Below are 23,051 nucleotides of genomic sequence, written 5' to 3' on the forward strand. Positions count from 1 at the left end.
AAAGAACTGACATTGGAAATGACTCTGATGCTGGGAAAGATTGAAGGTGGGAGGAGAAGGGGACGAGGATGAGATGAGTAAGCTTCAGGAGTTGGTGATGGACAAGGAAGCCAGGCGTGCTGCAGTCCATGGGGTCGCAAAGAGTTGGACACAACTGAGTGACTGAACTGAACTGAGCCTTGTTTTCCTTTAACAGGAATAATGGCATAGGGACTTCCCTGGCAGTCCAGTGCTTAAGACCCTGCACTCCCAATCCAATGCAGATGGCACAGGTTCAATTCCTGGTTGGGGAACTAAGATTCAGCAAGCTAGTATTCAATATTTTTAAAATGTGTTTATTGTAAAAGTAATAAACATTTATTATAGATAACTAGGGCTTCCCAGGTGGCTCAGTGGTAAAGAATTCGCTTGCCAATGTAGGAGACGAGGGTTCGATCCCTGGTCTGGGAAAATCTCCTGGAGAAGGAAATGTCAACCCACTCCAATATTCTTGCCTGGAGAAATCCATGAATAGAGGAGCCTGGGAGGCTACTGTCCATGGGGCCACAAAGTGTTGGATATGATTTAGCGGCTGAAGAACAACACAGATTACTGAAAAAACAGACAAAGAAAAAGAAAAATAAGGACCTAATCTCTCCATCATCCTCCAAATCTTTTTTCTACATTTAATTTCAGATAAACTTTTATCATAGAGACCTTCTTTGTTAATATATAAATTTCATGTTTAGACTGATAATGCATTTTTAACGACAATGGTAGGAAAAGGATATGAAACTCTATGCCTTATTCCACCCAGAATGAACCAGGTTAATGTTCCTATGAGTACACATTTCCATTAACTGTGATTTAATGAGAACGTATGTCTACACTCTTGTACTCCATAATAATTTCTGATTTTATTAATTATTAAACCTATTAAAATCTTTACAGAACTTTTAACTATCATGAAGTAAGAATACAGATGAAAAAATAGACATGTAAGCAGAACTAAGAAAACATTATCATCATTGTTCAGTCACCCAGTCGTGTCTCTTTGCGACCCCATGGACTGCAGCATACCAGGCTTCTCTGTCCCTCACCACCTCCTAGAGTTTGTTCAAACTCATGTCCATTGAGTCAGTGATGCCATTCAACCATCTCACCCTCTGACGTTCCCTTCTCCTCCTGTCTTGAATCTCTCCCAGCATCAGGGTCTTTTCTAATGAGGCCACTCTTCACGTCAGGTGGCCAAAGTATTGGAGTCTCAGCTTCAGCATCAGTCCTTTTAATGAATATTCAGGGTTGATTTCCTTTAGGATTGACTGGTTTGATCTTCTTGCTGTCTAAGGGATTCTTAAGAATCCTCTCCAACACCATAGTTTGAAAGCTTCCGTTCTTCAGCACTCAGCCTTTTTTATGATCCAGCTCTCACATCTGTACATGACTACCAGGAAAACCATAGATTTGACTATACTGACCCTTGTCTGCAAAGTGAAATCTCTGCTTTTAAAATGCTGTCTAGGTTTGTCATAGCTTTTCTTTCAAGGAGCAAGTATCTTTTAATTTCATGGCAGCAGTCACCTTTGCAGTCATTTTGGAGCTCAAGAAAATAAAGTCTGTCACTGTTTCCATTGTTTCCCCATCTATTTGCTGTGAAGTGATGGGACTGGATACCATGATCTTAGTTTTTTTGAATGTTGAGTTTTAAGCTAGCTCTTTCACCTTCATTAAGAGGCTCTTTAGTTCCTCTTCGTTTTCTGCCATAAGGGTGGTGTCATCTGCAAATATGAGTTTATTGGTATTTCTCCTGGCAATCTTGATTCCAGCTTGTGCTTCATCCAGCCAGGCATTTCTCATTATGTACTCTGCATATAATTTAAATAAGCAGGGTGACAATATACAGCCTTGACGTACTCCTTTCCCAATTTTGAACCAGTCTGTTGTTCCATGTCGAGTTCTGATTGTTGCTTCTTGACCTGCATACAGGTTTCTCAGGAGGCAGGCGAGGTGGCCTCATATTCCCATCTCTTTTAAGAATTTTTCATAGTGTGATGTCATCCAAACAGTCGAAGGCTTTAGCGTAGTCAAAGAAGCAGAAGTAGATGTTTTCCTGGAATTCTCTTGCTTTTCCTATGATCCAACGGATGTTGGAAATTTGAACTCTGGTTCCTCTGCCTTTTCTAAATCCAGCTTGTACATCTGGAAATTCTCGGTTCACATACTGTTGAAGCCAAAGCTTGAAGGGTTTTGAGCATTATCTTGCTAGCATGTGAAATGAGTACAATTGTGCAGTAGTTTGAACATTCTTTGGCATTGCCCTTCTTTGGGACTGGAATGAAAACTGACCTTTTCCAGTCCTGTGGCCACTGCTGAGTTTTTCATATTTGCTGGCATATTGAGTGTAGCACTTGCACAGCATTATAACCTGAAATAATTTAATCCTTCTTGCATTGAATATTTTCAGTTTCTTCAAAAATAAGTTAGGACCCGATTCTAAAATAAAGCTGAATGGTATTTCCCTGATGGTCCAGTGAATAAGCCTCTGCACTTCATTCAGGAGGCACAGGTTTGATCCCCAGTCGGGAAATTAAGATTACATGTAGCAAAGCAAAAGACAATAAACAAAACAAAACAACCCACAACAACAAAGCCTGAGTAACATAATATTTATAATGCCTCATGGAAATCAGAAAGACCTGATTTTGGACTCACCTATATTTTTTAGCATATTGTCAATTTCAAATTATAATGATTTAACCATCTGAGGAAAAATGATACTTCTCTTTCCCTATCTGGGAATCATAGAGTGGAGGAAAAATGAGGTCATGGGTTTGAAAATCTACTAGGATACAGATAAGTTTATAAGTTCATGTCTTAAATATAACAGTTGTCAATCTGCAAATTCAAATGTGTCATTCAAATTAGTCAGGAAAACAAATGTAAGCCCCTGAAGATGAATCTCTTTTTATACCTCTAAGAAAGGTGACCTTTCTCAGTTTAATCTCATTTGTTATTTTACATTAGTTTGTAGTTTTTTCCATTATACATTATATACAAATGAAGGCATGAAGGCTGTTATGAGGTATAATAAGCTTGTGCTATAATAACAACAACAAAAAATTCTTTACTGCAACTGTGGAGAAAAATGAAATGCCTAAATAGGCTGCAAAAGATAAGCAAGCAAATAGAACTGAGAGACTAAGAGCTAAGCATGCATTTATTCACTATGAACTATAAATTGAGTACATTCACTCTGAAGTAAAGAAAATTTTTAAAAAATTAAAAATCCATTGACATGAATCAGCCATGGGTCTACATGTGTTCCCCTTCCTGGACCCCCCACCCACCTCCCTCCCCATCCCATCCCTCTGGGTCATCCCATTGCCCCGGCCCTGAGCCCTTGTCTCATGCATCGAACATGGAATGGTGTTCTGTTTCACATATGATAATATACATGATTCATGTCAATGTATGGCAAAAACTATTACAATATTGTAAGTAATTAGCCCCCAACTAAAATAAATAAATTTATAAAAAAAAAAGAAAAAAAAATTAAAAATCCAGGAATTCAACTGACCGTAAGAACTAAAAGAAAAAAAGTTATTTTTCCTTATTCCAAAATGTATTTAGTATCTCTAAGGAGGAAAATGGGATAGGGGGAATCTAGGGAGATGATCTTGCCAGACAGTAAAATCTTTCAACATACCATACCTGAAGAAAATGTATAGCTTACTTTGAAACAAAACAATGAAAATTAATGTGACCTTAAAGCTATAGAAACCTGGCTCATCTATAGCCAGCTAGGAAAAGTACTCAGAAGGGATAGTAAAACTTAAATAAATGCTTCACATTTCAGAAGGCTTCCTGAAATTAAATCATATTAATGCCAAATAAGGCCATTTCCTACAGGGTCACTGTTCAAGCATTTCTCCTATGAAGTCAAAATGAAGGAAAGTTAAAGAGTATTCCTCATCTCAAAATAAACTTAACTATATGTTTTTCTAAAATATTTTTTATCAGTTACCAAATCCTAAACCTACACACAGCTTGTTTCATACACTGTTGTTGTCTGGGCTTCCCCAGTGGCTCAGATGGTAAAGAATTTGCCCGCAATGCAGGAGACCTGGGTTCGATCCCTGGGTTGGGAAGATTCCCTGGAGAAGCAAAAGGCTACCCACTCCAGTATTCTGGCCTGGAGAATTCCATGATTGTTGTTTAGTCCCTAAGTGGTGCCCAACTCTTTGTGACCCCATGGACTGTAACCCACTAGGCTCCCCTGTCCATGGGATTTTCCAGGCAAGAATACTAGAGTGGGTTGCCATTTCCTTCTCCAAAGGATCTTTCCGACCCAGGGATGAAACTCACCTCATCTGTGTCTCTTGCACTGGCAGGCAGATTCTTTACCACTGCACCACCTAGGAAGCGTCTGCTATTAGCTTAAAAGTAGACATATATATGGAGGAACTTTAATTAGAGTCCAAAAATAGACCCATACACATATAGTTAATTGATATTTGTAGGGAAAAAGCAAATTAGCCAAGATGGGGATGGTCAGGCTCTCTCGCCTCACAGCCTCTTGCCCCACATTTTGTAAATAATGATTATGTAACAGTTGAGATCACTTATAGCAGTGAGCACACATGTCATGAGGTACTTGCTTGGCCACAAGCTACTTTTGTTCTGTAAGCAAATATAAGCTCCACCTGGAAAGCCTCGGGTGTGTGTGTGTGTGTGTGTGTGTGTTGGGGTGTGTGTGTGTGTGTGTTGGGGGGGGTGTGTGTGTGTTGGGGTGTGTGTGTGTGAGTGTGTGTGTGAGTGTGTGTGTGAGTGTGTGTGTGTTGGGGTGTGTGTGTTGGTGTGTGTGTGTGTGTTGGGGGGTGTGTGTTGGGGTGTGTGTGTGTGTTGGGGTGTGTGTTGAGGGGTGTGTGTGTGTGTGTGTGTGTTGGGTGTGTGTGTGTTGGTGTGTGTGTGTGTGTTGGGGTGTGTGTGTGTGTTGGGGTGTGTGTGTTGGGGTGTGTGTGTGTGTGTTGGGGTGTGTGTGTTGGGGTGTGTGTGTGTGTTGGGGTGTGTGTGTTGGGGTGTGTGTGTGTGTTGGGGTGTGTGTGTTGGGGTGTGTGTTGGGGTGTGTGTGTGTGTTGGGGTGTGTGTGCGTTGGGGTGTGTGTGTGTGTGCTGGGGTGTGTTGTGTTATGTTATGTCATGTCATGAGTACTGCTACAGCTGCTGCACCAGCCAGGAAAGAATAAATGTGTCTGCAATTCCTATGGCTTCTGGCATTTTCTTTCAGCCTCTTAGTTCGCACCTTGCCTACCATGGGGTTTAGCAAACAGTGAGATATAGCAAGACAATATTTAACAAAAGCATCAAGGTAATTAAATGAGGAAGGGAACATTTTTTCAAATAATTGTGCTGGAACTAGTTAAACACATGGGGAGAAACCCTAACTAAATACCATACATGAACAACTAAATGCATAAAAAGATAAAACTATTTTTTTTCAACTTTAAGAAGCAAACATGGAAGAAAATCTTGGTGAGTTTGGTGTACTCAAAGATTTCTTATAAAGAACACAGAAAGCCATAAACATAAAAAGGTGATAAACTGTGTCAAAATTTAACTTTTATTCTCTGAAAATATCAGTTAAGAAAATAAAAAGACAAGCCACCAAATGGGTGAACATATTCACAAAACTTGTATATATCAAACAAAGATGTTGGATCCAAAATATATAGAAGCTCTTACCCCTCAAGTGTAAGAAAAGAAATAAAAAAGAAATGGCCTACTGATGGACACCATATGGATAAATGTCAAATATATTACATTAAGAGAAAAAAGTTAAACTCAATAGGTTACATACTGAATGATTCAATCTATAATAAATACATTATGAAAAAAGATATAAAATTATAGAATCAGACAATAACCAGGAACTGTGGGTAAGTGGAGGGGCTAATTACAAAGGAGTAGCATTAGGAAATACTGTGAGGTGATGGAACTGTTGTGAATCTTGTTTATGGCAGTGGTTACAAGATTGTTTATCAAAGCTCAAAGACCATACATCATGGACAGTAAATTTTACTGAATATAAATTTAAAAAAAGAACCATAAGAAAACTTACAAGGAGATAGCAATAATCAGACATCAAAACAGCTAAAATTAAAAAAGAGTTACAGTAGCAAATGCAGGCTAGAGTGAGGGACAACTAGAGTTTTTATACATTGGTGGAACGTATAATAGTACAATCACTTTAAGAACAATTTGGTACTTTCTTATAAAATTTAAAATAGACTTATGATACCACCCAGAAAGTCCATTTCTTGATATTTACCCAAGAAAAATGAAAGTATGTCCACATAAAAACTTGTTCACAACATTCATAGCAAAACAAGTAGGGGAAAACTCTGAAGACAATTTTCTTCATCTAACAGTATTCAGTACATTTTCACTCACAGCATTTCTCCTCTTCCTCCCCTAGGTCTCTAGGTCTCTAAAACTGCAGGAGCTGTTTGCTTGAGGCCCCTTCATCAGTGAGATAGATGACCTAACCCCCAAGTCTGTATTGATCTGCCAGACCTGAAGTCACTGCATGGAGAAAAATGTAAATGGGAGGGAAGGCGAGTTGGCATTTTCCCTGATGTAGTCTCTTGCTTATCAATCATAGTAAGCAATTAAAGGGATGTTATTTTCATTTTGGCTTGCTTGTTTTAATTGGCTACTAAGACACCTAGCAACCCAGCTGAGTTCCTGACAATATGATCATTGAAACAGGTACAAATTATTTCTGATTAAATTTAACATCATTTTTTAATGTCGGCAAACAAGAATGGAAAAGGAGTTCCCCAATCTGCTACTGTGTAAAACTTAAAGGTAATATAAGAGCAAAACATTGAATATATTCCCCAAAAGACAGAGTGCAAAAAACCAAAAATGCATGTTTTCTCTTAAATTAAACTTACACTGAAAGTCCTAGCCAGTATAATAAGGCAGAGAGCAGAAAAAGGCATTCAGATTGAAAAGGTGAAAGGGAAAAAATATAACTCAAGAGATATTGAGATGATACGATATCTCAAAGACATTTGCAGATAATGATTATGTACACAAAAAATACAAAGTTAACTACTAGAACCTAATGAATAATCTTAGCAACGCTGTTCTGTATCTTGAATGACTGCAATTACTATCGTATGCACCTGTCAACACTCACAGAAGTGTGCATAAAATGGGTATATTTTACAATATATAAGTCATGCCCTAAAAAAAAACCCCAGTAATATCTTAGGATAAAAAGATCGATATAAAAATGAATGTCTATATCTTGGCAACAACTAAAAACAAAAATTTTTTAATTATACCATTACTATACAATCATATGCATAGGAAGAAATAACAAATGCTGAGCATGACATCTATGATGAAGGTAATTAAACAATATCTAAATTAATGGAGAAACATACTATATTCACAGATTGGAAAACTCAATACTTTTAGTATTTCACTTGTTCCTAAACTGATCCTTAGAATTACCGCTATCCTTACCAAAATCTCAAATGGCTTTTTAGTAAAAATTGACGAGATGAATCTAAAAATTATATGGCATAATTATGCAAGACAATAATCAAGACAATCTTGAAGAACAAAAAATTTGAAGAATTTATACTACAAAATTAAAATTATTATATTGGCCACCTGATGTGAAGAGCCAACTCACTGGAAAAGACCCTGGTGCTGGGAAAGATTGAAGGCAGGAAAAGGGGACGACAGAGGATGAGATGGTTGGATGACAACACTGACTCAATGGACATGAGTTTGAGCAAATTCCAGGAGATGGTGAAGGACAGGGAAGCCAAGTGTGCTGCAGTCCACGGGGTTGCCAAGAGCTGGACACGACTGAGCGACTGAACAACAAATAATGTCAAGATAATGAAAAAAGCATAATACTGGAATAAGGATAGACAAGCAGATCAACAGACCAGACTAATAAATTCTGACCTATATCTATACATTCAACTGATTTTCAATAAAGCCATCAAACCAAACCAATGTAAAAAGGAATTACTTTTCAATATAAAGTACTGAAACAACTGGTAATCTATGTAGGAAAAAATGGTCCCAAAGACAAAATCTGAAATTATAAATAATCTGGAAGAAAACATGATAAATACCTTTGCAATCTTGGAGTTTAAGGTTTAATAAATGACATAAAAGGCACTGAAAGGAATGGGGCAAGATGGAGCTTGGAGTAATGGAAATTTCTGTATCTTGACCTAGATAGTGGTTACCAAAGTTTACACAATTAAAAAAAATTATCTGTTCACCTAAAGTCAGTGCATGCCACTTTATGTAAATTACACTTCAACAAAATAACTGTTAAAATGCAAAAATTAAAATGTTCATAGAAGCTTTACCTGTAATAGCCACAAGCTGTAAACAACCCAAATATCCATCAACATGTGAACAGAAAAACAAAGTGTGGTATATATACAATGGAATACTACTCAACAAGAAAATAATGAACTATGAATACACACTACAATGTGGATAAATGTGAAATGCTGAGAAAAAAAGATACAAAACAAAGAAAGTGTACATAACATATGACTCCATTTATATAACTCTAGAAAATGAAATTAATGTACAGAAAGCAGATTAGTAGTTACCTGTTGATGTAGGAAGGGAGAGAGGAACTATTCAAGAGGATGAAAATCTTTTGGAGTGACTTATATGTTCATTATTTTTAATGTACTGATGGTTTCACAAGTGTGTACATAATTGTACACTTTAAATATGTGCAGTTGATTTTATGCCAATTACCCCTTGGAGTTACTTAAAATTATAGAGACAAGGATTGGAGCTCAAAAAATTTCCTTCTAACAACCAGAACAACAGAATTTGAGTTGAATAAGGCTTTGTGGGTATTGCTAACAAAATAGTATCTGCCCTCTATTCAAGTACTTTTAGTAATGGGGCATTCCTATTATTAAATACCTTAACAGTTAGAAAATAACTGACATCAAGAGTTCCTATAAACTGACCTCATTGATTCCAGTTCTTCCCTCTTGGCAAATATATCTACCCTTCCCTGAAATTCAAACTTCATTCAACAACTAGCTACTGAGAATCAACTACATACAAGGAAACAGTCTATACACTGTGGTGAATACAAAGATACTTATGACAAGAACTCTGGTTTTATGAGTTTTCCAATTTGATACCTAAAAATAATTAACTACAGTTCATTGCCTTTCTTCATCAGTGTCTCTTCTGCTGTGGTTTGTAATAGTAAGAATGTTTCTGACTTGTCAATTAGACTGAACTTGGTAGGAAAGATACAAGTACCATTAGTACATTTCCTATTTGATATTTTAACTCCATCTACTAGGATGAATAAAATTACAAAATCATATTGCCAATCCATAAGCCAATGTGGTATACTGGAGAGAGGACTGGAATAATATTACTTTTCTGCCTCTGCAACTGACAAGCAGCATCTTCCATCAACCACTTTGCTTTCCTATAAAATGAAAGAGTTGCTCTCTGGAGAGTAGTGGTTTTCAAACTTTTCAAGATCCTTTTTTAAAAAAAATAATTCATTATTTAGCTGCACTGGGTCTTAGTTGCGGCAAGGCGGATCTTTAGTTGCAGCATGCAGGTTTGTTAGTTGTAGCATATGAATTCTTAGTTGTGGCATGTGGGATCTAGTTCCCTGACCAGGTGTCAAACCTGGGCCCCCTGCATTGAGAACTTGGGAGTCTTAGCCACTGGACCACCAGGGAAGTCCCTTTAAGACCTTTTTAGTCTCTTAAAAATCACTGAAGGACCCCAGAGTTTTTATGTGCGTTAATATCTATCAATATGTACCATATAAAATAAAACAGTAATAATTAAAATATTTATTCATTTAAAAGCAATAATGAACTTATTACAAGTTAACATGTATTATGCATTTTCATGAAAACTATCAATAGCTATATTTTCCAAAACAAAGAAAGTGAGAAGAGGGACTGTTTTACATATTTTTTTGCAAATCTCCTTAATGTCTGCCTTGATAGAAGACAGCTGGATCTTTACATCTGCTTCTGCACTCACTCTGCTGCAATATGTTATTTTGGTTGAAATATATGAAGAAAATCTGGCTTCATGCAGTCACATATTTGGAAAATTAAGTATTTTAATACCCTCTTAAGATAACTGTGGATATTCTTGGCTGTTACGCCAAAGTTCTGCAAGTGGTAGACTCTTTTAGATAAGTTGCAACATAGACCCTGATATCTATTTATTTCTGTACTTGATTACATTAAAATTGATCGACCTATCTTGTCTTTCAATCGATCTTTTAGCCATGCATGATTTTGTAACATCATGTACTAGTCATTTGGAAGATATTTGGAAGATATTAGTTCACTGGGATTTGTAGAACTTCCAACTGTTAACAGATTTTATTACTTAATATCAAAATAATTATACACATTAATATAATTACCAATCTCATTAGAAAAGACTAAGTTTTGGGAAGCTGTCAAGCCCATATTCAAGATTCAAGCTTTCTAAAATTCTAATACTTACTTGAAAAGCTCAAATTTTTTCACTGGCAACAAATATGGCCAGTTGCTTTCCTTCAAATAACAGACTCATTTTGCTCATTTTCAAGAAAATTTCTGCCAAATTCTCAAGGCTGAATAACCATAGTTTGTCTCACTTGTTCTTTTTTGGCAGGGCTGCGATGGGTCTTCATTGCTGTGAGTAGGCTTTCTCCAGTTGCGGCAAGTGGTGGCTACTCTTTGTTGCAATGTGTAGTTTTCTCATTGCAGTGGCTTCTCTTGTTGCGGAACATGGGCTCTAGGCACATGGGTTTCAGTAGTTTCAGCACACAGGCTCAGTAGTTGAGGCTCCCGGGCTCTAGAGCATGGGCTTAGTAATTGTGGTGCACGAGCTTAGTTGCTCTGCAGCATGTGGGATCTTCCTGGACCAGGGATCGAACCCATGTCCCCTGCACTGGCAGGAAGATTCTTAACTACTGGACCACCAGGGAAGTCTTCAGTTGTTCCTTCAAGTAAAAATCTGTTCTATGCAAAAATCAGCTAATTTAGGCCATAATTCACACAATTGCACAAGTGCTATTTTTAGAAACTGATATTATTTCAGTATACAGAAGTGTTTCCTGTATAATCCCCATTTTGTCATACAGAAATTTTAAAATATCTATACTTAATGGCCAAGATTTAATAAAAAATCAATGCTACATTGAGGACACTGTTAAATAAAATTGGCTTTTTATCCTCCAAGACTATGAAGAATACAACTACTGGAACAATTTGTTATACTACACTGTCTTACCCATCATCAGAGCAAATATTTACACAGTGAAAAAGGCAAAACAGTCTTCAAATTACTGTTCAAATAGTCCTCATGTTCCTCCTGATAGGATCTTAGGAATCTCAAGTGTCCACAGATCATACTTTGAGAACCACTGACCAAAAGGACCCCTAACAGCCCTTCAACATTAAAATTTCTATAGTTATGTAAATAACCAACATCTTTCATTTGCATAACTCTATAAAACATTAGTTTTCTTATTAAGAAATACATCTTACATTTAACATATACATCAAATTGTTACATATCTTTTAGTGAACTGATCCTGATGATAAACTCATGAGGTTATAAAGCAGGAACTGTTTCCTCCTTCCTAAAAGAATACTGATTTTATTCAAATTTTCCCACTCTCTGGCTTTTCAAGGCAGCAATGTGATCTGGTGTGGGGTGGGGGTGAGGGGAAAGGTGGGGGTTGTAAGTCACTTGTCTAACTACCTTTATGGTTATATTCCATTTGCCAATGTACTGGTGTAACCATATACATGTAACACAGTTCAAACCAATCAGATGTAAGGGTGAAGGTGTGGGACTCCTGAGAAAATTTTCATTGTTGATTAAAAGGAACACAAAAGAACAGTTCATACTCTTCTTCTATTGGGCATTGTGGCATCTGCACGTGATCCCTGGAACTGCAGCAGCAATCTTGCAAGTATGAGGGGCACGAACCTGAGACAGTAAACTGATAGGCAGAGTATGGCAGAGCAGAAAGTGGAAAGAGCCAGGGTCACTATTTGACTGAATTAATTAACCTTAGAGGAACTCTACCTCCAAACTTCTTGTTATGTGAGCTAAAAGTTTTCTCTGTTGTTAAGGCAGTTGAATCAGTTTTCTACTACTTGCAACAGAAAACAACCTGATACAAACAGGTACAATTATGCCTTTCACATACAGAAATGTTCTACTACATCAATTAGATTATGGACAGATAAGGACTCTCCTTCTTTAGCAAAGTCCTAGAGAGGTCAAAACACAGAATACACAAAGCAATTTTTCACTAGTGTCCCACTCTTTTTATTTATTGGAGGATAATTGCCTTACAGAGTTGTGTAAGGTCATCATCCATAAGCTGATGTATGGTCTCTGCCGTACATCAACGCCAATCAGTCATAATTATACATATATCCTTTCCCTCTTGAGCCTCCCCCCATTCCACCCCTTGAGGTCAACACAGAGAGCCAGGCTGGGCTCCCTTGATATCATTCCCCCCAAGCCAGTTTCAATATCTCCTTCAGTATTCCATTAATGTCACATATACGATAAGAAATTTTGGAAGCAAATCAGCCAGTTCTCTCAATGTATATAAAGAGTGTTATCTGACTGAATTATAAGATGATACAAATGCCAACAGAATTTCTTCCAGTTCTATTTTAGTACTCAGTCATAAAACCAATTCCATTAACCTGACTGCTGCTGCTAACCTGACTAGCACTTACTTAAAGGTGCTTAAGTCTCTGTACAAGTTAAAAAGTAAAGCGAATGATGTAGTAATTTTTTTTAAAGTTAAAAGCTACATTTAGCAAAAACCTGTTTCTTTTATAACATTTGCCTTTGGTTATCTTTGGTTGGCAAATAGTAAGGGATTTAAAGTTCCCATTTCAGCAGGGTAGCAGGTACTATCTCAGGCTACACTTTTGGTACAAGGCCAGCAGAAGCTTCTAAAGGAACAAAGGGCAGTTGGACCTGGACAGATTATGAATGTAAATAAACTCAAGCATTGATGCATAAAATGAGAATCTGGTTTGTTAAAATGAAAGAAGCTAATGTATCAGGGATCACACTAAAGATGCTGCTCTAAAACACCTCAAGAATTGGTGCTGTTAAAAACAGTCTTTGTTTCACATATGATAATATACATGTTTCAATGCTATTCTCTCAGAACATCCCACTCTCACCTTCTCCCTCAGAGTCCATAAGACTGTTCTATGCATCTGTGTCTCTTAGTCTGTCTCACATATAGGGTTATCATTACTGTCTTTCAAATTCCATATATATGCATTAGTATACTGTATTGGTGTTTTTCTTTCCGGCTTACTTCACTCTGTATAATGGGCTCTAAAAAAAAAAAAAAAAAAGAATCTTTATCCCAAAGACAAAAGTGCAAATGACCAAATTTTGAGACTGAAATTAGTCAACATAAAGAAATAAAGAAAACTATATATATACAAAAATATATAGTCTTTGTAATGAGGATTTAGTTAAGTGGTTGGGTGGTTCATTTATAATGTTAATTAGAGAGAATTTATTTTCAAAAATCACTTCTGTTCCATGGTTGCTATTGTCAGAAGGGGATGAGATGATGGAATGATTACATTTTAAAAAGAAAATCATTAGAGGATAGAACCAAATGTGCCAACCAACTGGCAACCAATTGAGCATCAATTCTATAGTCACTATACTAGATAGAAAAAAATTATTAAGACTGTCTCATAGGTACTCTTTTATACTACTGATAGGAATATAATTGGTAAAACCATTCTGGAAAGTAATTTGGCAAAAGCAGATCCCTATCATTCAGCAGCTTAAAGTTCAGCTATTCAAATGCCACCTGGAAAAGCCATAATGCATAACAGTTTGTGATTTCGTGGAGGAATACATTTGAATTGCACAAGCCACAAGGCTATCATAAAGGCTGTAAAGTCACTTAGCTCGTGAAGAAACACAAGGAAAAGGCAAAGTAGGGGTACTGCAAAATGGATAGAGGGCCTCTCACTCCATATGTACTTCCAAGTCTGTTGAGAAAAAAAGAGGAGATGGGGGCTGGAATAATATCACCCCAAAGTCAGAAAAACAGATTAGCAATTAATGGGGGTAAAATTCTAGAGTATCACTAAGGGAGGATGAAAGTAAATGACAATATTAGGCAAAGACACAGTTATTTAACTATAAAAGCTCATAGGCAGCTATGGGGTAGGCAGTGGGGAAAGAGGGTAAACGGGTCTCTCATTTCAGATGCATTCCAAAACTCTCCTGGAGGAGGGGAATGTCAGTGAGTTTGGAGTATGTATACCCTTGCTATAGCTAGGAAGAGGTCAGTGGGGGAGGTATTCATGGAGTACAGGTTCCACCTTCAGTACATGGGAGAAATGTAGGGAGGTGTATGGTTTACAAAATTAAAATTTAGGCCTTTGAGGATGAATGGCACAGGCAATTATACTAAAGAGTTATTAAAGGATGAACTGGTGGGTGAGCCTATCTTTAGAATCAATTCAAGTGACTAGTCATGACTAGTCATTTCAACATGACTTATTTTTCTACTGTGAATGAAACAGGGATTGAAGAAAATTTCTTGAGCATGTTCTAGAGCTAAACTTCTCAATCACTTACTGTGTGACCTCTGGTAGTTTTTTCACCAGCCTGTGGGCCTCAGATTCCTCCTATGTATAATGGGAATAATATTACCCACTTAACAGGGTACAACATAGTAACCACTAAAAAAAAGTTAGCTATCATATTATCTGTTGCTATAGCCTTTCTAAATGTCAGAGTCTACTGAAAGTACCAAAGACTTTAAAAATACAGATGACATGTAACATAGCAATTCCCCACGAAGGAGGCAGTATTAACAAAATAATACAAAATATGGAATAGGAATTGTTTATGGCAGTATTTCTTGCAATGGCTAAAAAACCATGAAATTTACAAATACAGTCTATAAAAGTGAACAGGTAAATTAATTGTGGTGTGTATAAATTAAATTGTATGTAATCATTTAAACAATTTAAAACTAAGCATTTTAATAACATGGGAAATGCTTGGTAAGTAAATAAAACATTAACATAAAATTGTGTACAGAGTAATCCCAACTTTTAAAAAAATCTTAACCAATTTACTCTTTAAAGAAAATATTAGATACATTAAAGAGGAAAATCATCCAAAACAATAATACAGATTATTTCTGTGCTGTTGGTAGAACTGTGGAGAGATTTTTATTTTCTTCTTCATAATTTTCTCTTTTTCAAGTTTCCAACATTAAGCATGTATTATTTTTGTTATCAGACAAAATCAACATGTTAAGTAGTTGAATGAATGAGCAAATATACAGTTCTTGCTTCAAAAAGTCCATCATCTAACAGAAGAGACAAAATCACATGAAACAAAATGCTTGTAAGACCAAATACATTTAGATACTAGTCAAGAGGCTAAATATGACAAATATTCAAAGAAGGGTAAAATCAGAAAATGACATAATAGTAAGGGAAAGTTTCACAAAACTATTTATCTATGCTCACTAGCAATGGAAGCTCCATGAAGGCAGAAACTGTATCTTATTTAGTTTTATCTATAGTGTCTAGCACAAAATGATTTTGTGGATAGAACATATCCATGAGAGTAGAAATAGAAAAACATGAATATAATTCTTAAAGTACTTATGAATTGCTGAATAAATATCTGCTGAATGAATGTAAGGGTTATGCTGAAATTGAGGAAAGATTTGGGTCCATAAGACTCTAATCAAGATGGAGAACCAATGAGATTTCCCTGATGGTCCAACAGTTAAGACTCTTGAACTCCCAATGCAGGAGGCCTGAGTTCAATCCCTGGTTGGGGAACTAGGTCCCACATGCTTCAACGAAAGACCCAGTGTGGCCAAATTAATAAATAAATATTAAAAAAAAAGAAATGGCAAGTCAATAAATAGTTTGTAATGACAATAATGGAATCTAATTGAATATTACTGAGCATTTACTATATGTCAAGTACTATTTTAAATGCTTTACATAACTTCTCTCATTTTATCCTCAAAACAATGTGTGACATACATGTACCACTGGCTCCCTTTTGCTGATGAAGACATTAAAGATCAGAGGTTACTACTTGTCAAAAGGTCACACATCCTCCAATCAGATTCTAGATCTGACTCCAGACAGCAATCTCTTAAAGACTGTATTTAAGAGATTGACTGAGGAGAGGTACCAGAAAGCAGTAAGATAACATAGCATCAAAGAGATATGTTTATTTTGTGATCTTGGACTGGAATCAGAGGTATCAGTGCAAATTAATGGTTCTGTAAGAAATACATATATTCCCTAGATCTTTCTGCTGAGAAGGCCTAGAAGCAATGACACTCCAGTAGTAATGAGCATGCCAAGTACCCAGATTTCCATCTCTAAATACCATTACTCAACAAGAAGTGAAACTCGCACTGTTTGCAGATGACATGATCCTCTACATAGAAAACCCTAAAGACTCTACTAGAAAATTACTAGAGTTGATCAATGAATATAGTAAAGTTGCAGGATATAAAATTAACACACAGAAATCCCTTGCATTCCTATACTCCAATAATGAGAAAACAGAAAGAGAAATTAAGGAAACAATACCATTCACCATTGCAACAAAAAGAATAAAATACTTAGGAATATATCTACCTAAAGAAACAAAAGACTTATATATAGAAAACTATAAAACACTGATGAAAGAAATCAAAGAGGACACAAACAGATGGAGAAATATACCGTGTTCATGGATTGGAAGAATTAATATAGTGAAAATGAGTATACTACCCAAAGCAATCTATAGATTCAATGCAATCCCTATCAAGCTACCAATGGTATTTTTCACAGAGCTAGAACAAATCATCTCACAATTTGTACAGAAACATAAGAAACCTCGAATAGCCAAAGCAATCTTGAGGAAGAAGAATGGAACTGGAGGAATCAACCTGCCTGACTTCAGGCTCTACTACAAAGCCACAGTCATCAAGACAGTATGGTACTGGCACAAAGATAGAAATATAGATCAATGGAACAAAATAGAAAGCCCAGAGATAAACCCACGCACATATGGACACCTTATCTTCGACAAAGGAGGCAAGAATATACAATGGAGAAAAGACAATCTCTTTAACAAGTGGTGCTGGGAAAACTGGTCAACCACTTGTAAAAGAATGAAACTAGGACACTTCCTAACACCGTACACAAAAATAAACTCAAAATGGATTAAAGATCTAAACGTAAGACCAGAAACTATAAAACTCCTAGAGGAAAACATAGGCAAAACACTCTCCGACATAAATCACAGCAGGATCCTCCGTGACCCACCTCCAAGAATATTGGAAATAAAAGCAAAAATAAACAAATGGGACCTAATTAAAATTAAAAGCTTTTGCACAACAAAGGAAACTACAAGCAAGGTGAAAAGACAGCCTTCAGAATGGGAGAAAATAATAGCAAACGAAGCAACAGACAAACAATTAATCTCAAAAATATACAAGCAACTTCTGCAGCTGAATTCCAGAAAAATAAACGACCCAATCAAAAAATGGGCCAAAGAACTAAACAGACATTTCTCCAAAGAAGACATACAGATGGCTAACAAACACATGAAAAGATGCTCAACATCACTCATTATTAGAGAAATGCAAATCAAAACCACAATGAGGTACCATTTCACACCAGTCAGAATGGCTGCTATCCAAAAGTCTACAAGCAATAAATGCTGGAGAGGGTGTGGAGAAAAGGGAACCCTCTTACACTGTTGGTGGGAATGCAAACTAGTACAGCCACTATGGAGAACAGTGTGGAGATTCCTTAAAAAACTGGGAATAGAACTGCCATATGACACAGCAATCCCACTGCTGGGCATATACACCAAGGAAACCAGAATTGAAAGAGACGCATGTACCCCGATGTTCATCGCAGCACTGTTTACAATAGCCAAGACATGGAAGCAACCTAGATGTCCATCAGCAGACGAATGGATAAGGAAGCTGTGGTACATATACACAATGGAATATTACTCAGCCATTAAAAAAAATACATTTGAATCGGTTCTACTGAGATGGATGAAACTGGAGCCCATTATACAGAGTGAAGTAAGCCAGAAAGAAAAACACCAATACAGTATACTAATGCATATATATGGAATTTGAAAGATGGTAACGATAACCCTATATGCGAGACAGAATAAGAGACACAGATGTATAGAACAGTTTTATGGACTCTGAGGGAGAAGGTGAGGGTGGGATGTTCTGGGAGAATAGCATTGAAACATGTATATTATCATATGTGAAACAGAACACCATTCCATGTTCGATGCATGAGACAAGGGCTCAGGGCCGGGGCAATGGGATGACCCAGAGGGATGGGATGGGGAGGGAGGTTGGTTGGGGGTCCAGAAGGGGGAACACATGTAAACCCATGGCTGATTCATGTCAATGTATGGCAAAAACTATTACAATATTGTAAAGTAATTAGCCCCCAACTAAAATAAATAAATTTATAAAAAACAAACAAACAAACAAAACAAAAAAAAACAACAAAAAAAGAAGAATCAGAGCTTCTTGGAAAAAATAGTTCATTCCAGGGTTGGGGCAGTGAAAGTTGAAAATGAGTTGCGAATACCTTGTGGTACCAGAATGTAAGAGAATGCTCAAAAAATGATAGGGACACATTGAAAGGACACTGGAGCCAACTGGAAGGGGCGTCTACTGGCCAAATCTAGGGTAATTTAAAAAAATAGTAAAAATAGCATAATTCATTAAAGTTCATAGAATAAAACAAGCATCCATAAGTCCATACTACCATGAACAAATTACTGAATAAATAAATAGATAAAAACAAATATCAGAGAAGGTAAAGTTCTTTGCTATATTAGAATTCAATAGATAAATACAGAAAATTTTGAAAACTTAAGATTACCATTTCGCAAAAATCACAGCAGTAATTACTCAGGTTAGAATGCTTAACAGATGCTAAAACAGTGGATGAAACTATGATGAAAAGCAAGACATGTACACTGTCTTGCAATATTGCCCCATACAGTCTCAAAGTCTGGTTGCTTTGTAATTACAAAGGGAAAAAATAGTGAACTTACAGTGCATAAACCTGGCAGACACAACCTTGACTAAGTTATCAGTGTTAACTCAAGATAGAGTCTCATGTGTTGCATAAACATACATCAAAAAGCCAAGTAAAAACATAGGAAAAAAGTTATACACTTTTACACACAGGACAGATACAATATATAAATACATGTACAAGACTTAAGCAAACTGTGCTACTGCATACATACTCTGTCTTATCACAACAGACATACATGCTCCTGAAAATTTCAGTATATTTAAAATTATTATGAAAACTAATTGAAAGTATAATAAGGAAAATATTTCTTCAAAATAATCAACTACCATAAATTACACTTGTTTTATAAATCTAACTTTTTATATATGTAATTATATAAAATCATATAATCTGCAACAAGCAATTGCTTCTAGATTACTTTTAAATTATCTCTCTATAAATAGACATACATATAGAGATCAAACTCTGATCTTTTTATTCTAGACCCAGAGCTGTTTTCATTATACCATGATGCTTCTCCTAATATCAGCAGGAAGAGATGTAATCCCCATTATATTTTCCATCTCACCTCCCGTGTCTCCCCTTATTAAAAAGAAAAAGTAGTAGAGATCCCAATACTCTGAACAGCAAATACAACTCTATAGACCACATACAAAGGAGGCAGTATAGGACAGTCAATAAGAGTAAAGAATTTGGAGTCAAACTGCCAGGATTCAAATTTACAGCTTCACAACATGCTAACTATGTGATTTGGGCACATTACTTAACCTCTATGATCTGTAGCTCCCTGACTGGTAAAATGGGAGTAACAATAGTATATACTTCATAGGTCTGTTGTGAAGATTAAACATGATAATGTACATTTCCATATTAGCACAATGCCTGGCACATATTAAACATGCAAAAATGTTAAGTTTTGATAACAATGTCAACAAATTCTTCCTATGGAGCAGTACACTTTAGAGGAAAAATTGTTCCATGGCCACAAACCCACACTGCTACCCTTAACAAGCTGGCTCCTAGTCACAAGGGAGATAGTAGATTTAAATCTACTGCACACACACACACACAAAGTTACTAACAATTGCATAGTAGTAGTAGAAGTTTAAACAACATATCCATAAATCTAAGTGTATATCCTACTAATGGAGAGTCAGCATAAATACTTTAACATAAAAATACATTGCTTCCATCACTAGAATTGACCTTTCCAACTAAATTTGCCTTCTTCCCTTATTGCTAACCTTTTGGAATGAGTTATTTTATTCCACCTGATAAATTCTCTACCTGAAAAAAATTTTCCACATATTTGTGATATCCTAATTTGGCAGGACTTCAGAGAGAATGAAATCAATTAACTATGAAAAATTAAAGCAATTTAAGTAGCAATGCTCTTCCTGGTGTAAAAGTTCCAATACTAGACTATTTCAGTCAACAAGCGGCCCCACTATCAACCAGTTTACTCTGCAGGTCACCAATATCCTCAGCACTAGTATGGAGAGCAGATACTATTCAAATCTTTGAGATGATTAAAACATTCACCTAACTAGGATTTTAATGTGTGAAGCAGAAAAAAACAAGCTTGGTTTTATTACAGGCACAATATACTAATGATAAGAAATGGAGTATAAAATGTTCTTTAAAAATTATATAGGAGAAAAATAAATAAAAATCATATAGGAGAAAAGAGAAGAAAACTGCCTGGTATCTACTGTAATTTCTTTATGAACACTCAGTTGTTAACTAGTTCAAGAAAACAAGCTTGCTCCCAAATTTTATCAATCATAAAAACAAATTTCCTTTTTAACATAACATGATTTAATATAAACTGAGGTATAGTATAGCTGTACATACCTGTATGATTGATATCTGGTGCACATTTATTAATAGTAACGTCAAAAGAAAAAATGAGAAATATTTAATCAAACATCCACAAAATCTTTGCCCTCGGGCCAAATGCCACTAGCACCAAGATGATGTTTTTTAAAGTAACTCCTTTCAACAACACAATTGTAGTGTTATCCAAGGGTCTGTAGCCCTCCAGCGTGGCTAAACCTTAGCCCATTAAGAAGCTCTGCATCATAAAAGCAATTTTAAATCATCTCTCTACTTTGATGGAGGAAAAATTCTGGCAAGTGTAATTAAAAATAGTTGATATACATGGTCTTTTTTTTTTTTTTTAGGAGAATTGCCATTAAGTTGTGGTAAGGTAATATGAAAGTTAGTTTTCACACCTTTAGTACACACATTCTGGAGGATGGAAGATAGGCAATGTAACCTGAGGCATTCTGAGTGTAACGAACAGCTAGAGGTAACCATAGAAGCTATAACACAGCAGTTGCCTATAAAGAATTGACAGTCACTCAACCATGTGAAGGCCTAAGCCATGATCTCATATTAAAGTGTTTTTAAAACCACCCATTATGTTCACTCAAACATAACTTTTCAATAATTTGTCACACACTTAATTCTTATTTAGAGGTTAAGTGAAATTAAGGATGATGAGTTTAGGCTAGAGAACATTTTCTCTGACAAAGCCATTCATTCCTTTAGATTTGCCTTTCACCCCCAGAAGGATAGTGGGTGGGACTACCTAGACACCCTTATAGGAGATATAGTAAGATTTTAATTCTATATTCCTAAAACTGTTTGCTGTCATTTCACTTCCCTGCTTCGCTCTCCTTTAAACCAGAACACTCATTCTCCTTTGAAAAAGATAATCCTTTTCCTTTAAATAGGTGATGGGCAAACTCTCAATTTGTTTCAGGTGCCTTAGTAAGCAAAAAAAAGTAAAGAACGAAAACCTACAACTTATAAAAAGAAAAAAGAAAAGAGAGAGAGACGAAGAAGACCTGAAGCCTGAAACCATTCCTGGTATGTTACCTGATCATTTGCAACAAGATGTCAAACAGACTACAGAGGCTTTACTGACTAGAGGTGAGGTTAGGTTCCTGTTGCTTAAGGAAAAGGCAAAAGGAAAGAACTTCAGGGGTGCACTTAACACTTTGGTGGAAGCTGGATTTTAGCAAAGTCAAAATAGTAAACTATCGACAAAGTTGCAAGAGTGCGTGGATTGGGTACAACTAGTGAAAAGCTTAGCCGGCAGGTAGGGAAACCCTCGAGGGTGGAGAGTAGAGAGGAAAAGTTTTAAATATCCACCAGAGCCTAGTGATCTATTAACATGCGTCCTCCTCCCCAGGTTCTGCTCTTGCCCCCAGAGCAACTAGCCGCAGGAAAGCAAGCAGCCCTATTTTTAAACACTTAAACCTCTCCCTCGGACTTGAGAAGGCTTGAGTTACTAGCGTTGTAAATAATGTTTCTTCCAAAACTGAAGGCACATCTGACTCCCCTAGCCAAGGCCCAGGAGAAAGGAAGGTAAAGGGGACAAAAAGTGATTTCAGCGTGAGAGCGAGGTGATGGGGTGGCGGGGGAGGGTGTAGAAGGAAGGACTTACCGCAGCCTCTGCGGGCTGCCCCCAAAGACTCAGGGCCAGTAAAGACAAGCCGGCAGCCAGGCTGACTCCACGCAGTTTCATTCTTCTCCGGCTCCCGCAGCTCCTTCAGCACCCGCACGAAATCCCTGGCTGGCTCTGACCAATTGACATAATCTTGAGGGTTTATAGGGAGAGAGCTAGAGCCGGAAAGGGACAGCGAGGGTGCCCCAATTGTGCCGGTCGTCTTGGGCGAAGAGAAAAGCTTTTTAAGAGTGGAGGGGGGGGGAAATGAAGCACCAGCAACTAGTCTTCCCTCCCCCCTCCCCTCCCCAAAGCCGGTCTCTCGGGAGCACTTGTCTCTTCTGTCCAGACTTGCAAACTTTTTCCTCGCGCAAGTCCCACAGATCTACTTTCCTCCTCTCTTCCCCCGCACCGCCCCCTCCCCACCAGCCCTGGGGAATTTCA

General features: G+C 36.8%; 1 protein-coding gene across 2 annotated transcripts in view; it reads right to left on the bottom strand.

Moving 5' to 3' along the window:
* The window catches only part of COL4A5 (collagen type IV alpha 5 chain), a 237,641-nt gene extending 214,590 nt beyond the window's left edge, over positions 1-23,051 (bottom strand). For both annotated transcript variants that reach the window (XM_081565868.1, XM_081565869.1), the window contains exon 1: positions 22,608-23,051. In XM_081565868.1, the coding sequence (XP_081421994.1) occupies positions 22,608-22,688 (81 nt within the window). In that variant the 5' untranslated portion in view covers positions 22,689-23,051. The remainder of the gene's footprint in view (positions 1-22,607) is intronic.

The sequence above is a fragment of the Giraffa tippelskirchi genome, chromosome X (genome assembly GCF_054371585.1).
Source record: "Giraffa tippelskirchi isolate mGirTip1 chromosome X, T2T-mGirTip1v1.2.pri, whole genome shotgun sequence".
In the NCBI taxonomy this organism is placed as follows: Eukaryota; Metazoa; Chordata; class Mammalia; order Artiodactyla; family Giraffidae; genus Giraffa; species Giraffa tippelskirchi.